This window comes from Fusarium sambucinum, chromosome III (assembly GCF_050947815.1).
Source record: "Fusarium sambucinum isolate potato_lamoka chromosome III, whole genome shotgun sequence".
NCBI lineage: Eukaryota > Fungi > Ascomycota > Sordariomycetes > Hypocreales > Nectriaceae > Fusarium > Fusarium sambucinum.
The window spans coordinates 1,654,032-1,679,165 of NC_139292.1; the positions used below are offsets into that span (position 1 = coordinate 1,654,032).

Here is a 25,134-nt window from a genome sequence, read left to right on the forward strand (position 1 = left end):
ATCCTACCAGAACTGCTTTGTTAGCGTGGAAATGATGGCAAGAATTCATTCCGCCGTCGCATGCCCCACTTTGTTGCGATAAGATAAGCTAGCGGATCGAGTCCAACTTTTTTTCCGCCTTCATACCTAGCAACTTTTTTTTTTCTGCCTTTGCGATAGCCTCATTCATCCTTTGCGAGCGGCCAAATCGACGAATGTCTACCGCTCCTTACTATTCATAAAGGCAGCAAAGGCTCAGCAGGCTTACAATCTTTCTGCGATTTACCCAAAAATCATTTGCTTTGGACACCGTGCTTTTGTGTAGAAGAAAATACGCCGCTAGTCCCGCCATTCTTTCAAGTTTTGAGGCCGACCTCACCAGTCAACATGGCACCAGCCACCGACACCGAGTGGGATCACGAATTCAACACTCTGCGCCGTGAAAACCTCTTTCGAAACCCTCCCACGGATCACAGCGCCTATCCTGCCCTTCAAATAGCCGTCAACCCTCATATCGAGTCCTTCAATGGTATCTTTCGTGACGATGGCAAGCCTGGCCTGTTGACGCATGCCATAGCCGACATTGGTCCCAAAACTTTCCTCGACGGCGACGACCGCGCCCCTTCAGCTGGAAAGAATACCCTTACCGTTCGATACAAGGACGTCTTCCTACAGAAGCCTCAGGTTCCCCCCTCTAATAAGCTGGCCCGGAACCGTCAGGTTTTCCCCGCCGAGTGCAGAGAGCGTCATGTCACATACCGAGGAAGGCTCTCGGCTACCCTCGAGTACCGCATCAACGGCGGTGACCCAATCGAGTTCACCCGAGAATTTGGCCAGGTTCCTGTCATGGTCAAGGTTTGTCCCCGGATAATTTTTAATACCGACATTTCTTACTCACCATAACTAGTCAAACAGATGTCATCTCGAGGGTCTCTCGCCTGCGCTCCTCGTCCAGAGAAAAGAGGAGGCCGAGGAGCTTGGAGGTTACTTTATTGTGAATGGTATCGAGAAAATCATTCGAATGCTGCAGATGAATAAGCGAAACTTCCCCATGGCCATTAATCGACCCAGTTTCCAGAACCGTGGTGCTGGTTATACTCCCTATGGTATTATTCTCCGTGCACTCCGTCCCGACGAGACCTCTCAGACCAACGTTCTTCACTACCTCAACGATGGCAACATGACCTTCCGTTTCTCCTGGCGCAAGAACGAGTACCTTGTACCTGTCATGATGATTCTCAAGGCCTTGGTTGAGACCAACGACCGCGAAATTTTTGAGGGATTGATTGGTCCTGCTGGTTCCAAGGCAGCCAAAAACACCTTCCTGACGGACCGAATTGAGCTTCTGCTACGCACGTACAAGTCCTACAACCTCTACAGCAAGTCAGATACAAGGGCCTTTTTGGGTGAGAAGTTCCGAGTCGTTCTCGGAGTTCCGGACACTATGACCAATTATGAGGTCGGTACTGAGTTTTTGCGCAAAATTGTTTTGGTTCACCTCGGTAATGTTAATGTCACCGAAGAACAAGACAACGAGAAGTACAAGCTCCTTCTCTTCATGATGCGAAAGCTGTACGCTCTTGTCGCTGGAGAGTGCGCTGTCGACAACCCTGATGCTGTCCAAAACCAGGAGATTCTGCTTGGTGGTTTCCTTTACGGACAAATCCTCAAAGAAAGACTCGACGAGTTCCTCAGCGTCAACGTCCGCGCATCTCTACGAGAATACTTACGAAGGAACCCTGGCATTCCATTTACCTCTGAGGAATTCCGCAAGGAGTTTCCTAACAACATTTTCCGCAAGGCCAATGAAAACCTGGGCAATGCACTGGAATATTTCATGTCAACTGGTAATTTGCAGAGTCAATCAGGTCTTGACTTGCAACAAACGGCCGGTTTCACAGTTGTGGCTGAAAAGCTGAATTTTACGCGATTCATCAGTCATTTCCGAATGGTTCATCGTGGTGCCTTCTTTGCCCAACTGAAGACAACAGCCGTACGAAAGCTGCTTCCAGAGTCATGGGGTTTCATGTGTCCTGTCCATACGCCTGATGGTTCTCCTTGTGGACTCCTGAACCACTTGGCCAGCAAGGCAATAATCCAAACTTCTGCCTGCGACGTATCCCACATCGCCACTCTGGCTGCCGAGCTTGGAATTGTCGATGCCTCGTCCGCTTCAATCGACGAAAATGTTGTCGTCATGATGGACGGCAAAATTCTCGGATACTGCACTCCCAAGGAGTCAATCAGAATCGCCGATTGCTTTCGGTACTGGAAGGTGGAGGGTACACACGGAGTTCCCCTTGAGCTTGAAATCGGCTACGTTCCTCCATCCAGAGGTGGATCTTATCCCGGCATTTACATGGCTTCAACGCCTGCAAGACTGGTACGCCCTGTGAAGTACCTTCCTCTACAGAAGCAGGATCTCATCGGGCCGTATGAACAGCCTTATATGAGTGTCGCTGTTGTGGAAGAGGAAGTCGAGTCCGGCAAGTCAACTCACGTCGAGCTTGATCCTACCAACATTTTGTCAATTCTTGCTAGCATGACCCCTTTTTCGAATTTCAACCAGTCTCCCGTAAGTTAACCCTCCCCGATATAATCATAACGCAACTCTAACTTCAAAATAGCGCAACATCTACCAGGTTCGTTTAATTTTAGTTGTATTTACTATCAATCTAACTTTCCTTTAGTGTCAAATGTCAAAGCAAACGATGGGAACTCCCAGTACTGCTTCGATGTATCGAACTGATAACAAGACGTATCAAATTACCACAGGGCAAAGTCCAGTTGTTCGTTCGCCTCGGCATAAGTAAGTTTTTCCTCGTAACTATTAATTTTTGGTTCACTAGAGCAGCGGCTAATATGACGCTAGTGAATATGGCTTTGACAACTTCCCGAACGGCTTCAACGCGGTCGTGGCTGTCATATCCTATACTGGATACGACATGGACGACGCTATGATTATCAATAAGAGCGGTCACGAGCGAGGTTTTGGTCATGGTACTATCTCCAAGACGAAGAAGATCTCACTGAAGGACGACTCTCGAACAAAAGCTACCAAGAGCGTCACCAAGGCCTTTGGGTTTGCGCCTCATAGTTACGTGAGTGCCCAGTACCAGGGCATGTTGGACGACGATGGTTTGCCCCATGTTGGTCGTCTGATCCAGGAGGGAGACGTCATCTGCGCCTGGCACACTGTAACTCCCGATTACAATGGTAAACTGGTGAACCTCGACGGTATTACTCATTATGAGAAGTACAAGGACTCGGAAGATGGTTTCGTGCAAGAGGTCAGATTACTGGGGGCCGAATCAGGCAACGAGATCTTGCAAGCCATCTCTGTCAAGTTCCGAATTCCTCGATCCCCCGTTGTTGGTGACAAGTTCTCGTCTCGACACGGACAAAAGGGTGTTGCTTCACAAAAGTGGCCAACAATGGATTTGCCATTCTCCGAGACTGGTATCTCTCCCGATATTATTATTAACCCGCACGCCTTCCCCTCGCGCATGACCTTGGGAATGGTGCGTCCAAGTGTCCCTTTCCTCTATATACGTAGTGTTTTTGCAAACTAACATGAGCCTAGTTCGTCGAATCGCTAGCAGGCAAGGCTGGCGCGCTGCACGGTCTTGCCCAAGACTCAACTCCCTTCACGTTCGACGAGCAAAACACCGCCGGAGATTACTTTGGCCACCAGTTGATAAAGGCCGGTTTCAATTACCATGGAAACGAGCCCATGTACTCGGGTATAACTGGAGAGGAGCTTCAAGCTGACATCTACATGGGAGTAGTTTACTACCAGAGGCTCCGCCATATGGTAAATACTCAGATTATAAAGATTGAAGAGAAATTGCATTAGCTAACCCTAAGCAGGTAAACGACAAATTTCAAGTGAGAACGACTGGACCAGTTGTGCCGACTACTGGCCAGCCCATCAAGGGTCGAAAGAGAGGTGGCGGTATTCGAGTCGGAGAAATGGAGCGTGATGCTCTTTTGGCACATGGAACAGCTTTCCTGCTTCAGGATCGTTTGCTCAACTGTTCCGATTACTCCAAATCGTGGATCTGCCGCCGATGTGGTTCGTTCCTCTCTGTGCAGCCCACAGTGTCACAGTTCGCACCAGGCAAGAAGAAGGCCGCAAGCATCGTACGATGCCGCGCTTGCGCAATCAAGCTGGATGATTCGGAGGGAGTGGACCTGACCGAGGTCTTTGGGGAGATGTGGGAAGATGGACAGGGCAATTCCTGGGTTGGTGGTGACCAAACTGCGCAGGTCGTTGTGCCAGGTGCGCTCAAGTATCTCGATGTGGAGCTTGCAGCAATGGGTATTAAGCTCAAGTACCGAGTGGACCGCAACGATGAGCCTAGAAAGGGTCCTATGAAGCCTATGGCATTGGATGGTGTTCGGGTTGGAAAATAGACGGATATACTATGCTGAATTATTTGTTTTGCTAGAGCTATTATATCTGGAGGCGGCCTATACTATACATTCACGATGGTATAGCATATTAATATGACTATGAATTACAACACTTTCCAAAGATGTGTTAGTATCCTGCAGTATATTGCATCTTTCCTGATATACATTATGGCAACGTGATACGAATCTCCTTACACATAGGTGAAATCATTAAAATACCCTCACCGACTCTAATTTACAGTTCCTTGAACTATTCCTAAATATGCTTGACTGACTGACGTATACTGCTACTCAAGTGCTCCCATTCTGCACTACCACTACGGTATGCTTGATAAGCAATAATCACTAATAACGGCAATAAGAATTGGATATAGGTATAGAGTTGAGGTAAAGGAGAAGTCAGAAATAAGCTTTAAGTTTTGAGTTTTGAGTTTTGACATAATACTGTGTACTTTATGAAGGCTAGCCACATTCTATTTAGTTCAAGTTTCAACTATTGATCACCTAGACTTGCACGGGCTTTCGTACATTACATCTCCCTTTGATAGCACGGCACTCGGCATCGGACAGCTCCGAATACACATAAAACAGAGCATGGAAACGTGGTCAATCTAGTGCAAGGGAAGACAGCAGTATGTTGCGGCGCGACCTTTGGCAGGGAAACCAAGTGATACGAAAATCATAGGGCGGCTGCCTCTAGCCGAGACGTTGGGCGAATGGCATAATCATGAAAGAATGTTTGTCACTCAAAGGAGAAATGTAACAAGCCGTTCTGTGAATCCGTCCAGCAAATCAATACCACTGACTGATGGCTCAGAGTGTGTACAGCAACGTGGAAGTGCGATATCACCAAGTGTTGTTGTCCTGATATCTATCGCTGTTGTTCTTTGGACTCATCTCGATCCATTATGGATATTTAATGAGGCTTCTTCCTCGCTAATAATTCTCAGTTTATAATTGATTAAACTGGAGGCGACTCTTCTACTCCTTTGGGATAGCTATCGTAAAACGGACCTGCCCAAGACTGTTTTTTTCCTTTGCATGGAACACTTGCGCAAGAGCTAGCACTGCACCTTCCCTGGCCTTGACCTGCTCAAAGCTTTAGCTTGATATTCATTTACTTCAACTCTCTTCGACCACAATTTGGTTCTCTCTATTTCCCCTCAAATACCACTTCCAGTCATGCAGTGCCAAATCGCTTGGCTGATCACGCTCTTTCTCGCGTTTGCGGCAGCGCAAAGTTATTCCTACGGCGTCGACATCGACTCACTCACTCGCAGACAAGACACTGGCCGAATTGTCGTCAAACCTCTTCCACAAACCCGCAATGGCACTGTTCCCTTGAGGCCTGAGATCCGGGAGATGCAAACCGATCGATACAAATGGGACCTTTACATCCTCTCCATGAGTATGTTGCAGGATGTCAATCAGGATGATTCTGCGTCGTGGTACCAGATCGCCGGTATGTTTGTTGCACTGTCTCAATTATGAGACCGCGAAGATCATGCTAACGATTTATCTGTTCAGGAATTCACGGAGTCCCTTTTGAAGCATGGAATGGGGTTGAGGCCGCTCCAGGAGCTAACCAGTCCGGTTACTGCGCTCACAATTCCGTTCTTTTTCCAATGTGGCATCGGCCATACTTGACTCTTTTTGAGGTTCGAACCACAGCATCACAATTGGCCCTCACACTCACGCTGACAATATTCAATAGCAAGAACTATACCGAATGGCCAACGTCATTGCCGGGATGTTTCCTAATGGGACCGATCGACAGGCATATATAGCTGCAGCACGAGACTTTCGGATGCCATATTGGAACTGGGCAATGCCTGCTCCAGAGGGAAAGTCGCATCTTCCTGATATCTTCTGGAATGAAACCATCTCTCAGAATGGACCTCGGGGAGTTCAAGAGATACATAACCCTCTTTACTCTTACCAGTTTCATCCCAAGAACGCAACGGCCATGATATGGGCACCTGTAAGTACTCACAATGTAATCTTGATTGGACTTCCTACTAATCAAGCATTGTTTAGTTGAGAAACTGGAACGAGACAAAAAGGGCTCCAAACTCTACCGAACCCGATGACGATGACGAGGATGAACCGACATCTGATAACGAACAAGTCAACAGGGCTCTTCTCTCAAAGCTTCCTGAGATACAGCGGCGCCTTTCGACTCTCTTCTCCAGTTACAAAGATTTTAACAGTTTCGGTAGCAAGGCTTGGGCTTTCTCAAACAATTCGACTTTGGACTCGCTCGAGTCAGTCCACGACATTATACACATCTTCGGCGGGCTCCAAGGACATATGACATTTGTTCCCCTATCTTCGTTCGATCCGTTGTTCCTACTTCATCACACTATGACGGATCGACTCGTCGCGATATGGCAAGCTATGAATCCAGACTCATGGGTGACGCCCTTACCCGCGGGGGAGAACAGCTTCACGGTCATCAAAGGCGAGATGCAAGACTCTCAGTCACCCTTGACTCCATTCTTGTCCTCTGATGATGGCACTTTCTGGAATTCGGATACTTCCAGGACTACAGAAGCCTTTGGTTACGCATACGCCGACACAGATCTGACAGGGAAGCAGAAAGAAGATGTCCGACAAGAATTACAAAAGAAGGTGACGGAGTGGTGGGGAGGTGGTTCTGTATCGCTTTTGACTGCCAATGAGCACACTACGACTACAGAATGGGTGGCCGAAGTACGGCTGAGTGTACTGCACGATCATGCCTTTACCTTTGTCTATTTCTTCCTGGGCAATCCTTCGGGTATCCTGGAGAATTGGCTCTCTGCGCAAAACAATATCGGCAGTGCTTTGGTTTCTGGTGGCTCAAACAGGACTGCTGTGGTAGGAGTGCATTTGGCATCTGAAAAGATGAGGGATTTGCGAGCCGGAGAGATGTCTGAGAGACTACAATTTCGTATAGTCGAGAACGGCAAGCTGGTTTACCCAAGCGAGGTGGACTTGCGCGTAGATATTGTTGGTGATGATGGATCAAGGATTAAGTTATGGGGTTAGATTCGAGGACTTTGATGTGTTTAGGACTAGAGGGAGTATCTGACATCACGTAATTAAGAAAGAGTATATCCAGATACTTTTTCATAGTAATATTTAAAAACTGAAGAACGGTTTTACGAATTATTGTAATGTTTTTAAAAGTTGTCATATGCTCGAGAAGATGTTGGCCTATGCCAAGAGATCCCGCAATTATAACAAACATACCCGATCTGCCAATCTTAGGTAGTCGTGGAAGACCGTAGCCACGCCTCAGGATACCAGGAAAATTGATTGCTGGAAGCATAAGAGACGAAATTAGCAGGTCAGCTTATGCTCCTTAGGCCATAGTTCTTAGACTAGTTATTCTTTTTACCCTAAGACTTAGGAGTTTATTTTCTGCTACCCACTAGGTAGATAGGTTAGGATGTAAAAGAAAAAGAAATCCGTTATAGAACCATAACAATGTGACAGACAGTTGAGCTTACGGTCTGTATCCTTTATTCAATTACCAGGTTACCAATCTACCCCTGTGAGAACCTTTGTTTATGAAGTAACGAAACCGAATGCCTATGTCATTTCTATCAGATAGATAGGTATTATGCCAGGTCATATTTCACGTTTAGCACAATTGCACTCAAGCTACAGAAAGGACCGGGGCATTATTATTTTGAAGCCATGGTATTAATTGTCTCCTGGGTGCACAAAGAGTTGTGTACAGGGGATGTCTGGTCTAGAACTATGAATTAATGGTATCAAATAGACCAGTTTTCATTCATTGTCTGGTGCCGAACTTCACGTTGAAAAAATCCAAACTCAATTGAGAAACACCATCTTGACGTTTCCAACTTCTGCAGTCCCAAGCGCAGGCGGTGTGCCAAAACTTCATAGTTGAGTTTACTGGTCAAGGTTGGGAAAGCAATAAAGACATAACAGCAAACCATAATAGAAAGAAAGACGAGCTGAATGATGAGCTGAATACAAGGCTGTAAGTCTCGCCATATACATATGATGAATGAATGTCAACGAATTCTTTGACTGCCTAGTTGCTCTTCTGCCCCGTCTCACACATTTCTGTTGTAGGTTATCCATACGTTGAGTCTTTGGAAGTCGAGTGTGCAATCATAGGATCTGACAACCAGGTCACCAGCAAGGTAGGACAGGATATAATATAAACACGATAGAATATTGATAGAAACAATTTTTAAAACCATAGCTCCAAAACTCCCAAATTTCTATATTCTTTTAGTTTTCGACTTGATTGGCAGCTTGGGATCGAGACGTCTAGAAAATCAAGGCGTAGATTGTCGTTAAAACCAGGGGCTAGGAATATGTTGAACCGTTTTGGGTCTGTGGCACATGTTCGTATTGTTAGGTCTGGAGGGGGTACCAGAAACGTTGATCCCTAAGCTTTAGGCTATAAAAATAAATAGCCTAAGAAGTATGGTCTAAGGGGCATAAACTGACCTACTAATTTCGTCTCTTATGCTCCCAGCGGCCAACTTTTCTGATACCACGAGGAAGGCCTCTTGGTCACCATCTCCGAAACACCACAGTTACTACTGTTCTCTCACATGACCATCAGCATTAAATACACAAGTCATCGTGAATATCTCCAGTTTTCATCATTTCAATTATTGCAAAAATGTCAGACTCAAGCATCCCATCTGTTCCTCCACCATGGACTCTCAAAGGCGACATCTACGCCTTTCTCTTCTGGACGTCTCGCGCTCAAGCGGGTAGCCTTCCCGATATGACATATTCGCCTCTCGAAGCAGACTCGAGCTTTGCTAAAGATCAGAAGCCTCTTGGAGGTTTGAGTATGATGCAAATCATTAGATACACGGACTCTCCCGTTGGGCCTTACGATGAGCTTATCCTGGCACCGGGCATGTTTGGCTATGAGAAGGATGATGAGAATGGTAGAAGAGTGAAAGGAAAAGGTATCAAGATCACGAGAATTTATGTGTCGCAGAAACACACTTGCTATAACGGAAGGAAAAGTATGTTTACCTGAGTGTTTCTTTATGTCTTTTTGCTAATCTTCGCGGCCAGATTGGAATGTTCCCAAGCACCTCGCCGAGTTCAACTGGACCAATAACGCGGACGGTTCGACAACCGTAAAAGTATATCCTAACGACACAACTCCCAGAGACCCAGCATCAGGTTTCTCTGAATCAGCAGTTCCATCTTCCACTCCCTTCTTCCAAGCAGCCTTCAAGCCCGTCGGATACACGCCTTCGTTCCCATTTCGAACATCATGGCTTAATTATCTTGGCGTTGACCCCACCCTTGTCTTTCCTCCGCTTCCTGAGGGGAACGGGAGCCAAGGCGAGCTCCCTGGAACTGACCGATGGTGCTCTATTGTTCCACAGCAGTCAAGCTCCAAGTGTAAGTTGGGTTGGTTTGATGTGGAGCAGCATCGTAACGAAGACGGGGACTCGGCTGGTGCATATGAGAATTTCTGGCCTGGATGGCGAAAATGGCAGATCGGCTTCAAGATGGCAGACGCAGTCATTGGTTTTGACCATCCCAAGACCTGGGAATCTGCCAGATCGAGACTGTAAACGTTGTATCGTATACGGGTGGCACCATGTAGTTCTTTGTAGGTAGCAAACACATTGCCTGTCAGTCATTTCGGAACGGTGCAAGAGCTTGACTTGCTAGTCATAACGGTAATATATAATTAAGCAAATGCTTATTTACCAAAACACCCCCAACTCCGATGCGAGATAGGAATTAATGAGGGATCACAACTCCAATCTCCAACCAACAGGTTGCCTCCGTTGGCTCTCCGTATCCGTGTAAGAACTCCAGTCTACGCAAGAAACACAGATCCACTAAGCAGTCCACTGCTTGCCATCACGATCCGTACATCAAGTCATTAAACGTGTCCAATGCACTCGTACAAAGTGACCTCTTCAAACCAGCCCCAGGCATGGTTCTTCCAGGTCCCCGTCCTTATCATCTCCTTCTGAATCTCATACATTGATAGGCGCACCTTTCCATAGCCATCAATGAGTCCAGAATAGAAAACAGGCCAATCGATACATATCGATTGCCGTTCTTGAACTTCATATACCAGTAATACGTGGCAAAGGCCACTCATTCCTCGATATATCGCCCTATGACTGTTTCACATTGCGTTGACGTCTTCGTTGCCGTGTCACCGGGTTTAACTTAACAACGCCCGATAGGGCAGTTGACCAACGTTTGCCATCGTGAACGGGCAGCTTGCAAGACACTGATCATGTCTAGCTCGTACTTCGTAGGTTCATTCACTCGGTACTCCCAGCACCCGCTTGCTTAGCTACCACTTCCCGGGCATAGAATTCGACCAACATGGTTGCGTACGCTTCCAGATCTTCCACCGGAACTGCGAGACGAAAGTCGTTGAGAAGAAGAAATTGGAGTTCAAGGTGGTTTAATTCAACGAGTGGCAACCCACCAACCTGCCCAATTGTTAGCGTCTGGTCGACCACGAACAGGCTACCAAACATAAATACATACCTTGGCATATCTCGAGTTGGTGTAAAAAACATCCGAGAAGAACTTGCTTGCACACGTCACGCCAGAGATGATGAGACGATGGATGTTGAAGCTATCAACAACGAAGTATGTTGCAGCAGCAATGGCAGGGTGTTCGGTAGGAGTGGCGGCCCCCTTGTTGCTGCCTGGGCGGCTTTGTCGAGTTGAATCAGCCATCTCCTCATCATCGTCGTCCGCAAGGTCTGAATCGCTCTCATCTGTATCATTCATACCATCGCCGCGCATCGGAGTGTCCTGAGGTGTCTTTGTGTTCGTTTGCTGCGCCTGCGTCTGCCTTCGAATCTCTTCGTTTTTTGTAACCATATCGTTGACTCGCTCTGTCATGCGATCAAAATATACCAAAAGGCTAAGAAATACTTCGTAAGTGGTAGGGCAGTATTTGTGTATCCTCGACAGATAGCTGAGGATGGTAATGGCAGGAACATTCTTGCCATGAAAGGCGAGAACAGAATGATTCAAAGACGAGATTGAACCACCGCTCGCATCGCCAGATTGGTTGGCCTGCTGCTGGTGAGCAACATTGCGCTGCATCGCATCGTGCTGTAGATCGTTTGTGGTAGTGATCTTTGTTAATAGCGCAGCCACCATCTCGATAATATCCCCTATGGGCATGCCACTGATTTCATACTTCATTTGCTGAAGAGGGGGGTCGTTTAGAATGCCGGATCCGCCATTGCCAGATAGCAGGTCGGCGCTGGCCAGACTCTGAATATGTGCCAAGTCACGTATATGTATAACTGTCTGCTCTGGCGGTTGCGAGGGTGCGCCGGAGAGAGGATAAGCTGGGTTGGATATTTGGAAATCGTCGGATGCGGGAGATGGTTGCTGAGCAGTGGGGGTATGTGAAACTGAGCCGGACCGCGAAGCGTGACCTAGGGGACCAGAGTCCCTCGCGTCAGATGCCATAGACGAGCTCTTTGCATCATCGGCATAAGCAGGGCCGGTAGCAGCAGCAGGCGATGAGGACGGAGGCGGGGAAGGGAAGCGTGAGGCTCCGCCGGTGGCCGACACGTGGGTGGTTTCGTGACCCGCTGCCGCTGGAGTAGGTGTAGACTCCGAGGCTGATGCAGATGCTGTTGCTGTCGCAGGTGACCACGTGGTGGAACTATGGTTGCTACTGAAGTCAACGAATTCTGCTGTCCGCTGGACTCGAGGAGTGGTCGAGTGTCGTGATCGGCTACCAGATCGATAGGATGGAGAAGAATCGTGTGAGTGGTGTTGTTGAAGAGAGGGGTTGGCAATCATGTTATGAGGATATGAGGTGGTGTCTGAAATGAAGTCGCCGATCACAGCTGCCATAACATCGCTATCGTGCGAGAGGTCGGGGTGTGTGTAATTATTAATTTAGACGGAGGGGTATCGCGTGTTGTCGCTAGTCTCGCAGAGTAGGTAGGTAACGTAGAGCAATATCGTAAGCAGGCAAGTATACTGCGGGAGAGGACAAAAACAAATTATTAGTCGTCAAGATCACAGACAGATAGCAATATTGCAGGCAGTTAATATCGCTTGGCAGAGCAGATGAGGAGTAGAAAAGGGTTGAGGGTAAAATGGAGGCGATGACGATGCCAGTAGCCAAGACAAGCAAGCAAGTTGAGGAAATCGAAAAGAATCAAGTCAAATGGAGGGGACAGAGTAAGGTAGAGGAGGGGAGAGGATCGGGCCGGTGGGGACGCCTGGGTCAGAACAAGGACAAGCCCGACAGATGCTGGAGATTTTAGAGGCTGAGCGAACAGTCACTGGGGCCAGTGAGGGGAGTCAAGGTCAGGCTGACTGACTAGCAACAGGCCTTGTCCAGTAGGTGTTCAGGCGTTAACACTGGACTGGACTGGTCTCCATGCAACAAGACTCGCCCCTCACCAGCCCTCGTGGGCGAGCCAGCGGATACCGTATGGTGGTCGAGGCAGCTGGCGACCGGATGGATGGTGGGGTCAAGTCCGCGCTGCGCCGATTCATTCTCCCCGACAAAATCTCGGAAGCGACTCAGTGATGCAACTCTTAAACCTAATTGGCGCATCCTTGTTCATCAAGTCAGGGTCCCGAGTCTTTTTTTTTTTTTTCCTCTTCTTTTTCTGGACTATTCGAGAGTGCCCCAATGCGATCCGTGTCCTCAGTTTCGTCTCTGGAATCCGTCCAAGAGAAGGGAATTCCTGCTGGGTGGGGTGAGGTGTCATTCGTCGTCGATCATCCCCTGTCAAGAAGATGCGGAAAAGGGTTCATCCTCACTATTCGTCGTCATTCGAGACAGAAAACATGGTTTGCGCTCATTGCAAAACTCCATATAGACGTTTGAAGATGTAGTCGGAGGGGCCAGTACGGATATCGAGTTGCCACAACATGGCCACGCCAAGTATCGTTGCACAGAACGGACTGATGCGTTTACTGTCGGCCATGGTAATTGATGTGGCGTTGCAGATTCGCATCCGTCCTGATAAGAGCACAGGCCGACGACGTCACCACCCCCTGCCAGCAACATGTGCAGCCTATACAGACTCGAAGGTGTTTTAGATGGCTGGCTTGGTTCCTGACAATCTTCATCACCAGCCGTCCTGTCGTCCGCTTCTTTGCGACAGGTCCCGTCCGTCGTTGGGTTTCGTCCATGTTTCACAGGCTGAATGCGACGCTCGTGTGTTGAGCGGTGACGATGTATGTGATACGCAAGGGCAAGTTGTACATTAAGGCACTCGTGACACCAGGCACATGAAACATATGAAAAGTGAAGCAAACAAATTGCACTTACCGACGACCGAACAAATTAAATGTAGATTTCGGTTAGGCAGGACAACTTGTTGGCGGCGAGAAAAAAGATGACGCAACAATACTAAGAGAGCTACGCGCAAGATTCGACGGAGCGGGATACGATGTGATGTGGTTGATTCATGAGGTAGGTGTAAGATACGTTGAAGAGCCGCCGAATTTGAAAGAGGAGAGGTTAAGTTAAAGGTAACAGCTAACAGCCGATAGGCAATGATTGGCTACCTTAGGTAATGTTGAAGCGTGATCTCAAGAGCGAGAATCAACAGGTTGCGCGTATTCCGGCGAAGGCGACGGAGACGGCGAGAAGCGGCCAACGGAGCAGAGGGCACAGGTTGGGGATAGGTCGAGGGTTCCTCCGATCAGCGCCGTTGGAAAACAAACACAAGATCGCCTGATGTCTGAAAGGATGTAGAAACTATAGTGATGTGTTGTGTATCCCGCTCTGATCTTTAGGTGTAAGAAACTAGGAATCGTTCGAGGTTTGACAACACATCTGATCGGGAGGCAGTTGACTCCAATGCGTCTAGGGAATAGTGGGCAATAGCAGCGGCGCAGAAATGTTGAAAACTCCGAGACAAACAAAAGAGACGCGCAAGCGAGCGCCTGAAGTTTGGACGAACACAACTACAAATCCTGGCCCAAACGTAGCCAAGTCGAACCGAGTCCAGGGAAGAGGTACGACAGCGAATTGAATGACACGGCTCTGAGGGATGTTTTGGCTCGGTCGACCAAAATAGCCTGGCCCAGATAATCGTATGGTCCGTTCACTGGGGCTGGTCTGGATCTGAATCTTCCTAGCGTAGGGGTCTCTTTCCAGGTAAAGTCAGGCGAGTGGTTGTCGATAATGGCTCGAGCTCTTAATGGTGGAGTTAAGATGGAGACAAGTTGATCATCAACGCAATCATGTGTACTATTAACGTCTCAGGGTTCGTCAGGATTTAGTGAACAGATATATGAAAAGAAAGGTCGACAACGTGGAGATTCTCCGTATGCTCAATTGATGGGGAAGTGAATATTAGACATGTTACTTTTAATAGTCTCCGACAAGGAAGGTGTTGTTTGGGTCACTCCTGTTCCCCGCTAACATGCCAAAGTGTTAGGGAAGGATCTCACCACTTGTTTCCTTCCCATGTTGATCGGTTCGCTTAGGCAGGCTAGTGGGTTCCACAAGAAATGACCGGTTCCCTCTTTTCTTACTGAAATCTCTATTATTTATAGAATTTATAATTAAATCTATAAAAATATTATTAAATAATACTAAGATAGATAATAGACTTTAATAGCTAATATTTACTATTATATTATTATATAATTATATATCTTTTTTTTAATATTTTTAAATTAATTTTAAAAAGCTAATAAAAAAGGGGATATTTTATTTTTTAAATAAATAGCTATAGAAAATACTTATAAAAATAAAAAACTTAAAATTATATAATATAAAGCTTTCTTTATCTTATAGTATATATCTTATATTTTATATATTTTAATTTATTAGTATAAATTTAAGGTAAAGTTATCTATAGACCGGACATTTCTTATGGAACCCTGAGGGCAGGTATGATACATTGTGTCCTCCTGGGTCATTTGTTTAAAGCACACCTCCCCAAACAGATATTGGCCATTTGTAGATCAGGGGAGTTTGGCAACAATCAGAGATCAAACCCGTTACTAGCTCTCGATCAAGGTTTCTATGAGAAGGCGGAAGTGGCAAATACCATAAATAATGTATAATAATTGCTTCTCTCAACAGTTTCTTTCATAACAATGCTACGGATAGTTGATTATAGCCACCGTCGGCCCCTCCCTACGTTCCTAGAGCCATTAATTCGAGGCACGTGGGCATGTTTCTCCAATGTGACAGTCGTTGATCTCTTGTGTTCGAGTATGCAAGTAGGCAAGGTGTAATTAAACCATGTAAAACTCCAAAATACACAGAAATTGACATTTAAAACGCTTCACAAGGTGTTTCAAACGGATTCTGTTAAGCCTATCGTAACCCCATAATACCTTATGATATTACTAGTCCTCAGAGTATCAAAAAACATTAACCGCTGGAAGCATAAGAGACGAAATTAGTAGATCAGCTTATGCTTCTTAGACTATGGGTTTTAGGCTATTTATTTTTATACCCTAACTTGGGAGGTTAACTTTTCTGCTACTCACTTAGTAGATAGATAGCTAGTGTAAGTACGACTCAATTTCGGTATCGTCACAACATACATGGCCTCAATATGGGTTTCAAAGAGCCCATCAATATATCTCTTGGTAATGGATAAGCTCTTGAAGAATGAGTGGACAATAAGATAATAACCGCCGGTTATCTGCATGTTCACCATTTCAACCATGATCTGCACAACTCGCCACTAACGCAAGGAAACCCAACTGCCACCACAGAGTGCGTGGTTTAAATCACAAGACGGCTACTGTGCCTCTCATCTAAACATCTATACTCTAATTCATCGTGCCGCTCTCTGCGTTATTTTGTAAAAAGCCGATATCGGGTACAGCCTATTCTGGATTGCAGTCTAATGCAGGGCCAATATCACACGGAACTATTCCAACCCCGGAACCTTTGAAGATTTCATTTAAGCGAGCGACGACTTTCCCTGCCTCCTCATGTATGTACACGTGCTTCATAAACAACTTCGTTTCTTGTGTTGTTCGAAGCACAGATACGAAACTTGAATCACGTAGCTTGCGGCGGTCAAGCAAAGACTGAGTCAATAGATAATGCACAATTACTTGATCCTCTGCTATTTGGCCAGCTAGCCTATGTTTTTCGAGTACATGGCACGTGTTCTTATCAGATCCAACGCCTTCCATCACGGGATACCTATAACGTAGGTCTTGTAAGTCTGTCATTTGTTGTTAAGAGTCCACTCTACCACAAGTCTAGAGACACCAACTCAATTGTCTTTCCAGGCTGCGTTCTAGAAAAGCGGTGAACAACTAAGTAGCCGCCTCAGCTAATATGCATGTGATTGTGCACAATAATCAATTTAGGTGTTTCGTATTAACAATCATATTCCGGATTCACATACTCGGACTCAAACTCAAGCCCGAGTTATCAAGTTGGCACAAGCATCACATCCTTGGCAGGTTGCTCAACTCAAATTGCAACCCACTCCATATCCCATTTCCTTAGCACTTGATATTCCAGTTCTTTGTCAGTGAGATTGCTAAAAGTGTTGACTTTCTTGATCTCATTATCTACCTAGGCATCTGTGGAATTTGCTTTCCTCATTCAGGCGCCCACTGTCATGGCGAGTTCCATAGAACTACTAATGCTAGGTCATTATTCCCTTCCTCATCACGTCCTTTTTACAAGGACCATTACTCATGCCGCACAGCGTAGTCGGTGTCAGGGAGGTACAGGTGTCGGTCTGCTCCCTCCTTGGTAAGAACAACCATACGAATGACACCACCGGAACTGCCATCCCACTTGATAGCCTCCCTCAAAGCTCCCTTGACGAAGTTGACCGCATCGTCCTTCTCCATGCCCTCTTGCCAGTTGGCGTCACAGTAACCGTAGATGTAAGTCGATCCGGATCCACCAATGGCATATGCCTGCTTGTGAAGAGAACCACCCAGAGGAATGGAGTAGACTTGGCCACCGAATCGCTCATCCCAACCAGCAATAATCAGACCGGCACTACAAACGGCGGTTAGTAGTCATTCTAATATGGAGGCCGGACTTGTAATGTCGGGACATACGATAGACGGTCCTTGTTGGCGTAACAAATCTCCTGGAAGATTGACGCAGCGGTCTGTGTCATGGGAGGCTTTCCGTTGGTCATGGCGAACAGTCCAAGCTGGTATTGAACAATATCGGCGACAGCCTGAGTATCGGCAGCTGAGCCAGATCGGCAGCACCAAATGGTGTCGTGTACTCTCGTCAACTTGTCTGTTACTCGGTTTGCGATGTAGGCACCGGTCGTTGTTCGTGAATCCGCACCTAGAAAGCAGGGGTTATTAGCTGCATCACAATTGGGAACAATAAAGCATACCCAGAATGACACCATCCTTGAAAGTAACTGCCATACTAATAAATTGTTAGGCCATGTCATTTGCATCATCAATGAGTTACGTACATCGATGTTCCCAGGCTATAGACTCGTTAGTAAGCTGCGCAAGGAAATGGAGAACACATATCAATACTCACTTGACCTCTCCCTTCTTGAGACGATCCATATCTACATGGATACCATCTGGCGACATCTGTAAGCTTCCATGTCGATAGCTATGACGAAAGGGTTCCTAACGCACCCTCATTCAACACTCCAGCGTTACCAAACTCCATTATGCCGATTTTTGGATAATTTGTTCAAAGTTGTAGGAAGACGGGCGATCGGTTGGTCAAACGTCGTGAGTCGTAATGTTTCGTTGTCGTTAGTCTTTGCTTGGGGAGGGCTGTAGCTTAACTGAAGCTCAGGCAAGGCAGCTCTGAACGCGCAGCCGCGCCATGGCTGTTCATCAGCACGTGATCATGCACGTGATCTGAACTTGACAAGACATCAATGCAATATAGGCGGTTTAACTTAATAGCCTGGGTTTTTACTTTTACTGGGACGACTCATTCTTGAACTCCTAAATGTATGTATATGTAACCACGCAATCCTATCATTAAGCAATTCGAGTTGCAGCACGCTGTGTATGAACAGGCCGGTCCAGCCGGAGCCAGTATATGCGGATTTCTTTCCTATCCGGAATTACTCGTGCATCATCGATATCTAATTTGTAGACAAGCATTCTAATGTTTGTGCAGCTCTTGATCAGGTCCCTCACCTGCGACGCCCTCGACGCCCTCCTTCTTATCCTTATCACCGCAGCCGCAGTCGTAGAAGTCTCCGATGTTCTCACAATCGAACAGAGGCTTGTGTACCCTCTCGTTAACTATATTGTGAGCAAAGCACAGCCACCCGGCGGCTGCGTTGCGACTGCTCGTCTGAGGAGGGTATTGGGCAAGTAGCTGTCGGAAATGCTCCGCACACTGGCCGCAAGGGTAAAGTCGGGCGAAGAGGTGCATGAAAGTCTCGAGGGTCATACGGTCCTCCTTGGTCGGCTTATCGGGGAATCGAGCCATCATTGTGTGGAGGAACTTCCACGTCGCGTGGCCGAGCTCAGCTCTGGTAGAAGGTGTGTTAGTGGCACGTTGTAAGTAGGTTCAAACTCAATCAACATACTTTAACGTCGCGTTTTCGAGCTTAGGCGCAATAGACTCGCCCTGGAGGAGACCTGCAGGCATAGCGTTGAGGTCCGCCACGAACTCGGATCGAGAAGCGTCTTTCAGGGGCAATTCAACGTCATTTTGAAGTTTGGGAAGAAGGACACTGCGCGTAGGACCAGAGAAGAAATAAGACAAGGTAAAAAAGACACCTAAGACCAGTATAAAGGTCAGCGTCAAGTGCTGTCGACGAGCCATGGTTGTAGCGTTGGTTTGTAAAAGAGTGAGATGGAGGTCAATCCTCCGTTTGTGGTTGATGGCTCATGATAGAGTAGATAAATTCCGGCCTTGACCTGTATCGAACGAGCTGCTAACCACAAAGTCCACTAGCCAATTTCAGTAGAGGACCCTGCGTGTCCTGACGCAGTGGGAACGATTGAATTCACACGAATCATATACGAGGACACAGATAAAGTGGCATGAGGTGGGGCCGGCCGTCGCCAGATCGGCTGCCGGTTAAGATGGGTGGATCCCCGAACATCTGACGTTTAACAATCGAGTATCGTGTAAGTGAGTTCACGTATTGAGTTCCTAGCTCAAAGTTTTGTCTGTTTGGGTGCTCTGAGCTTGAATCATAAACCGAGTTAGGTATCAAGCTAGTATTGAACAAGCAACAAGAAGTGTTTACATGCAGTAAACAGTGTATGTCCATCCACATTGCTCCAATGTATGTCGTTCAGATATTTGTTTTTACTGGTGATATTTATCAAGACATCAACGAGCACCCATAGTCTTGTTTATATATGTGAAACAAACAAGCATGTACAACTCGATCATTAGTAGGAGTTGTTTGTTTTACAGAGACACAAGGAGATGATGTGCCTGGATCCTCGTGCGGCTACCCTATACAATGGATTTTAATACACACAGCTATCAAATGGTCACCTTGATTTGTATTACTTGGCGAGAATAACAAGTATAGTGACTTACACTGTGTCTATGACTGTATGATTATTGCTATACCAACTAAGCCATCCCGTTATCGTTATTGAATCTATTCACCAAATATACAAAGATGACTTCAGCACTTAAACCACATTACTCTTGACAAACAAGAGTGCTTCCGACAACTCATGCTTCATGCATTGCAGTCTCACAGACGATATATCGAAACACTCGATATCCATAGTTCACAATTCCGAAAACATACACACTAAGAGCTTGACACAAGAAGATTCACTCGATAATTCCCATGAGTGAGTGATGAGGTAACGCCCCTATGCTGACATACGAGTCTTTGTCATAATTTGAGTGTGTCCTTTCTGGTAGAGACAAAAATTGTTTGCTGTAAAGGGTGATTCAAGATAAGGACTTGATCGAAAATTCCGTTATCATCAAGCCATGTCCTCAACGTCTTCCTGCAATAGGGATAGCCTGATAGATAGAGACAAAGCTATGTATAGCAACAGCAACACCATCTCTATTGAGGAAGAAATTTGAATAGAGCCACATCTTACTACTGTATCATGGATCCTTGGCTTGGAGACCAGCCGTGCAGAACTATTTACAAGCCTCGCCGGTGTATGTGACGTATGTGTTGTAGTAATAGCCCGGTCACCCCGCCACTTCGAAGTAGGGAACAAAGGATGATATGTCTTGGTCTGCAGGGCATTCCAATCAAGATAGCAGAGACTGCCAGAGACAGACGCTCGCGTTTTAAACCAAGACAGCCATGACGAAGATGGCAATGCTGGCATGCCAACTGCATGGACAGTTGTGAGGGCACAGATGAAGTCGGAGAGACAGATGTCCGGACACCAAAACAATAAAGCTCCCTCGCAGAGTTAGTGCTCACAAGAAGTGAGACAAGACACATCCATAGTAAGAGGCTGAGATTTCAACATCCTGTTTGCATGGGTCTAGCCCTGTAGACCGAGCATCACGACCGACAACAAAGAAAGTGCTACAACCAGCGAGGACAAAGAAGTCAGGATATTGTGGTTTTCGGACTGAACGGACGAGACAGCCACGATTTTAGGAAACACATCAGATTATGCATATGGATCTTGACACTTGTCACGAGACATGCTATTCGTCCCGAGCCCACTAGACCGGCGAAAATAAGGAACTCTGAGCTCAAACTGGCAATCAAGTCTAGAAGCTTCGCTATGCCGATTTGAAAAGGTAATAGCTCACCCGTAAGCGTGACAAGCCGTTGGCAGCCTCGTCTCAGGGGACTCTGCTGTTCCTCTAGCTTGAACCAGCCGAATCGGAGGGATAATCGCCGAGAAATGGTTCCGAGTCACCTGTCCCTCAATTGTTTCTCAGTAGGTCACTCGTTTCGTTTCAGGCAGAGTCACCTCTTAGCATGGGTAGGAAGACGCCAAGCCAGGTGGGCTGGTAAGGGAAGATGTTGACCACAGCAAGCCAGAAACCTCTTTTGGGTCTGTTTCTAAGAGCGGTAGGGTAGCGACGGCATGTCATGGCCTGTGTTCAAGTAGTGATGATGGCGTGCGGACACTTTTCGATAGTGGCAGAGTAGCTGCCGTTTGCACAGTCGATTTAGCTGAGAAAGCTATAATAAGACGAAGCAGTTTCCACTGAACCACAACGACTAGAGTAGTTGTGCCCAGCAAGGTACTATGGAGACTTGGTGAGATTAAATGCGCCTTTGCAGGTCCTTGGCAACGAAACCATCACGATCAGCAGAAGCGAACCTTGCCGAAGTCGGGTAGGAAGAAACGGTAGAAACAAACGAAGCGGATATCTTGACGAGAACATGAATCGAACGACTGGTGTTGAGATGGCGTCAAATGATCAAATTACCAATACGGCAGCTGTCCTGGGGGCTTACAGGGGAGGGCCTGTTAGATTGAGACCAAATTAGGTCGTGGACATCCTAATTTGGCGAGAATCCCCCTGGGCTGTGTTTCCTTCTGTCAGACAGTCAGAAGCCTTAAATCGGTCGCTACATTTTTGACGAAGCCAGGACGGCCGCTATTGATACTGGCTGCTTCAGGTGAGTTTAGATGGAGAGTCCAAAGTCAAACTGACGATGATTGTGCAAGTGGCTGTGCAGCTATGGCACGGTAGGGCGAAAGGAATGTGTGGAAACAATCTCCGTTTGTTATGCACTTTAGAAAGGCGAGCCACCAAAAATACTTACTATAATGCATTCATAGTTTAACGGGTGCATCTATTGTATTCTATGTATGTACCTCTAGGGAAACACACGCGGAGACGGCTCATGCGGGTCGACGGAAGACTAACAACAGCCGAGTAACACCTAAGAAAGGGAGAAGATGTGACGGTAGCAGCAAGAAACAGAAGCAAAATGCACAGACGGCATCATGGTAACAATGGTCTGCAAGTAAGATTGGATGTGGTGATAAGTATGTAGGGATGAACATAGTAGAGTAGGAATGGCTACTAATAATCTCCATGACAATAACCTCGAGGTCCACCAGGCGTGCCCCGAACGTTGACAAGGAAGGATCTCGGAGTCATCTGTAGATCATTTATGGTGACAGGTAAGTTGAGATGAAATCCATGGTCATACCGACCCAATCGTGGAATAATTCTTACACATCGCTACGACGACACGAGAAAACCATGTGCAGAATTTGTTAGTTGAGACATTTAATACAGAAAATATTTACTGACTGACGCGCAATCTCTGGGACAGTTTGACCAACCGAAGCGCTGTATTTCTTTGCATTTTCAAGCGCCCACGTGGAGTTGGAGAATTCGCTGCCCTGCATTGAAGCCAGCCACGCCCTGTACTCCTCTACTTGGGTGAGTCTGGCACAAACACGAGCGATTCTTCTTGTTATCATCTGAACGTTGTCTTGCCCATCATGGCCCTGTCAAGCCACCATTGTACTCTTCTGCAATGTCATTTCGCTTGCAGCTCAAAGGCCTTGGAAGAGAAAGACATGGCTCACCAAACGGTCATCTATCAGATCGACGCATGCATGTGTTTCCTTTTTCTTCAATCAAAGCCGTGATCGTTAATCAACTTGATTCCTGCCGAGTAGGACCCGCAGTAAACAAGGGAGACTGGCCCAGATACGGTGCTGTTCGCATGCCACGGACCGGCCAGGAACAGGGCCATTATAATTAAAGGCTTGAGTTCAAGTGGCGCCGTCTAGACCAAGCTAGGTGCAGCTAAGTCTTTTCCAGCGGGTCTTTTCGTCTTGTTACCAAGGTGCAATTGGTGTTTCCCCTGTGCTCGACTCCTTAGCAGTTTGGTTCCTGGATCACGGCGCTATCCATGCTGCCATGCCACGGGGTGGCCCTCTTGGGCTGTCTACTAACTCGTAGGAGACTAGAGCCAGGGAGCTTTGCCAAGGGTTTACCAGTCGGGAGCCTGCTGATTTTGGTTAGCAGTTTCTACATGATCGGCTACTACACAGTACCTTGATTCCCAGGAGAAACTGACGCAACTTGGGAGTATTGTTGGAAAGACAAGTTTGTATCGCCTCAATCTGCCAGTCGCGTGTGAAACCGTTCTGGGTAGTTGCATCACCTCTCTCATGCGCCCTCGTTCATCTTCCAGAGTCTCTCGTTGGCTTATCAAGAAGCCACTGTCAAGTATTGTTGCACACCAGCCACGCATTGGATCTCCGGTTTAACGGGAGGGACCTTGTTCTTATCTCATGGAGGTATGAACTACCGAAGACGGTCGATACGGCGTGTAAGTGCTAAGCGAAAGCATTTTTATCTTGGATTGATTCTTTTCAACTCCATCTCATCGCCATGGTCACATTGGCCCCCTTTGAAGATTCTGGACCAAGACGACTAGTATCATTACAGAGCGTATGTACTCCGTACAGAGTAGATACGTACGCATAGACTTTTTGCTTGCTACCTGGCAACTACATAGTAACTAACTTATAATTTGACTTTTACACACGGAGCAGCTTCCCGTAGTTCGGAACGTCCCCGGTTACAAAAGAAGGAGAAGCAAAAAAACCTGGAGTTGTAAAACGTGCACACGCAAGCTGCTTCCATAACAATTATGCAAGATGGATAAGGTGGGCGAGAGCGCGTCAGCTTATGGGGACATGAGTTGTTCAATATGGAGCTAGGCCTTGATGAGCGTCAAAACCGCAATCTCGCCAATCATATCACGCTATCTCCAGGGCACCCCTACAAATAGTCTCTCAGTGGTCTTTACACAACCATTCACAACTCGCACAACTCGTCATCCCCTCAACACCGCATAATTGATTGACATTCCACAAGCTTTGAACTTGACTCCCCCGGCACAAGAGAGACACAACCAGTGTTTTGGGACTCGACGCTACGACATGGTCTGTTAACGCCGCTGAACCATTGCTACAGGTGCCGCTACAGCTGCTACAGCATAGCCTCGATGGCATGGTATGCCATGTCCCTGACTGACTCTGCTTCTGTTACCTGGATGCCGCACCATGGCATGGCATGGCTCACCAACATACCGGTTCATTGGTGTTACATACGACGCGCTCGTATCAATTTTCATTATTGAGCGAGGCACAGAAGACTCTGCTACATGCCGCTTATTCACGTATTATCCACCGAACTATTGATTGACTGACTGTGCCATGCCCTGGCATCGACACCGTCTGCAAAGAATGCAGTAGTCATCGTCGCAACAAAGCAATCTCAGCCACACCCTGGCTCTTAGTCCACGAACGCAACGCAACGCAAACCCCCCTTCCCTTCGGTGCGCAATTTCAGTTCTGGCGATTGTGCTGGCAGTTCGCTCTCCGTGCTGCTCAATTGAGTTAGACAGCCCACCGTTACCGCCAATAACCTGGACAGATTACAGGCTCTCCCTAATGACCTTGGAACCCTGGGGGCTTGAGAGGGGTTAGCCTGGCTTTTGGCGCCGCTGGCTGTTACCGTCGCGAATTACTTCAACGGGTACGATAAACGGCCAAAGGCGCTCACGAACGCAGCCTGAGGAATACGGTTTGGAGGCAAGGTTAGATCCCGAGAGATTGCGACAATGCTTGAAGAAGGCGTTGAAGCATTCCCCAGGTGACGCTGTACCGTGCAGCACTTTTCCTTAGCCGACAGACACATCGCGTGTCTTGCAGAGCGCTATACTTTGAAACGAGCTCTTCGGTACATTGCTTGACCCTGCCACCATCACAGCATTGATTGTACCTGTCGACCTCGTTGCGAGTACCCATCACCCATTCAAGCTCAAGCTCCAGGGGTGGTGTGGATGCCATCCCCATTTTCTTTGTTCACCCGTCACCGTCGTCTCCCCA

General features: G+C 47.1%; 6 protein-coding genes across 6 annotated transcripts; 3 read left to right on the forward strand and 3 right to left on the reverse strand.

Annotated features, from left to right (window-relative positions):
* Positions 1-366: 366 nt before the first annotated feature.
* FSST1_010761 (DNA-directed RNA polymerase I core subunit RPA135) lies at positions 367-4,395 on the forward strand (the record flags this gene model as incomplete). The annotated part of the gene is made up of 7 exons (XM_083233825.1): positions 367-834; positions 887-2,554; positions 2,607-2,621; positions 2,670-2,788; positions 2,852-3,500; positions 3,563-3,793; positions 3,850-4,395. 7 exons carry the CDS (start codon positions 367-369, stop codon positions 4,393-4,395), a joined length of 3,696 nt encoding a protein of 1,231 aa, XP_083080457.1.
* Positions 4,396-5,577: 1,182 nt separating this feature from the next.
* FSST1_010762 (uncharacterized protein) lies at positions 5,578-7,425 on the forward strand (the record flags this gene model as incomplete). Its single annotated transcript, XM_083233827.1, has 4 exons — positions 5,578-5,857; positions 5,923-6,053; positions 6,110-6,376; positions 6,433-7,425. The coding sequence occupies 4 exons, from the start codon at positions 5,578-5,580 to the stop codon at positions 7,423-7,425; spliced, it is 1,671 nt and encodes a 556-aa protein (XP_083080458.1).
* A 1,621-nt stretch (positions 7,426-9,046) lies between these two features.
* Positions 9,047-9,968, forward strand: FSST1_010763 (uncharacterized protein; the record flags this gene model as incomplete). Its single annotated transcript, XM_083233828.1, has 2 exons — positions 9,047-9,404; positions 9,457-9,968. The coding sequence occupies 2 exons, from the start codon at positions 9,047-9,049 to the stop codon at positions 9,966-9,968; spliced, it is 870 nt and encodes a 289-aa protein (XP_083080459.1).
* Positions 9,969-10,679: 711 nt separating this feature from the next.
* Positions 10,680-12,249, reverse strand: FSST1_010764 (cyclin-domain-containing protein; the record flags this gene model as incomplete). The annotated part of the gene is made up of 2 exons (XM_083233829.1): positions 10,680-10,853; positions 10,912-12,249. The coding sequence occupies 2 exons, from the start codon at positions 12,247-12,249 to the stop codon at positions 10,680-10,682; spliced, it is 1,512 nt and encodes a 503-aa protein (XP_083080460.1).
* Positions 12,250-17,040: 4,791 nt separating this feature from the next.
* Positions 17,041-18,007, reverse strand: FSST1_010765 (proteasome core particle subunit beta 1; the record flags this gene model as incomplete). The annotated part of the gene is made up of 6 exons (XM_083233830.1): positions 17,041-17,359; positions 17,422-17,662; positions 17,715-17,749; positions 17,799-17,813; positions 17,870-17,915; positions 17,974-18,007. The coding sequence occupies 6 exons, from the start codon at positions 18,005-18,007 to the stop codon at positions 17,041-17,043; spliced, it is 690 nt and encodes a 229-aa protein (XP_083080461.1).
* Positions 18,008-18,457: 450 nt separating this feature from the next.
* Positions 18,458-19,129, reverse strand: FSST1_010766 (flavin-linked sulfhydryl oxidase; the record flags this gene model as incomplete). Its single annotated transcript, XM_083233831.1, has 2 exons — positions 18,458-18,833; positions 18,891-19,129. 2 exons carry the CDS (start codon positions 19,127-19,129, stop codon positions 18,458-18,460), a joined length of 615 nt encoding a protein of 204 aa, XP_083080462.1.
* Between the last annotated feature and the right edge of the window lie 6,005 nt (positions 19,130-25,134).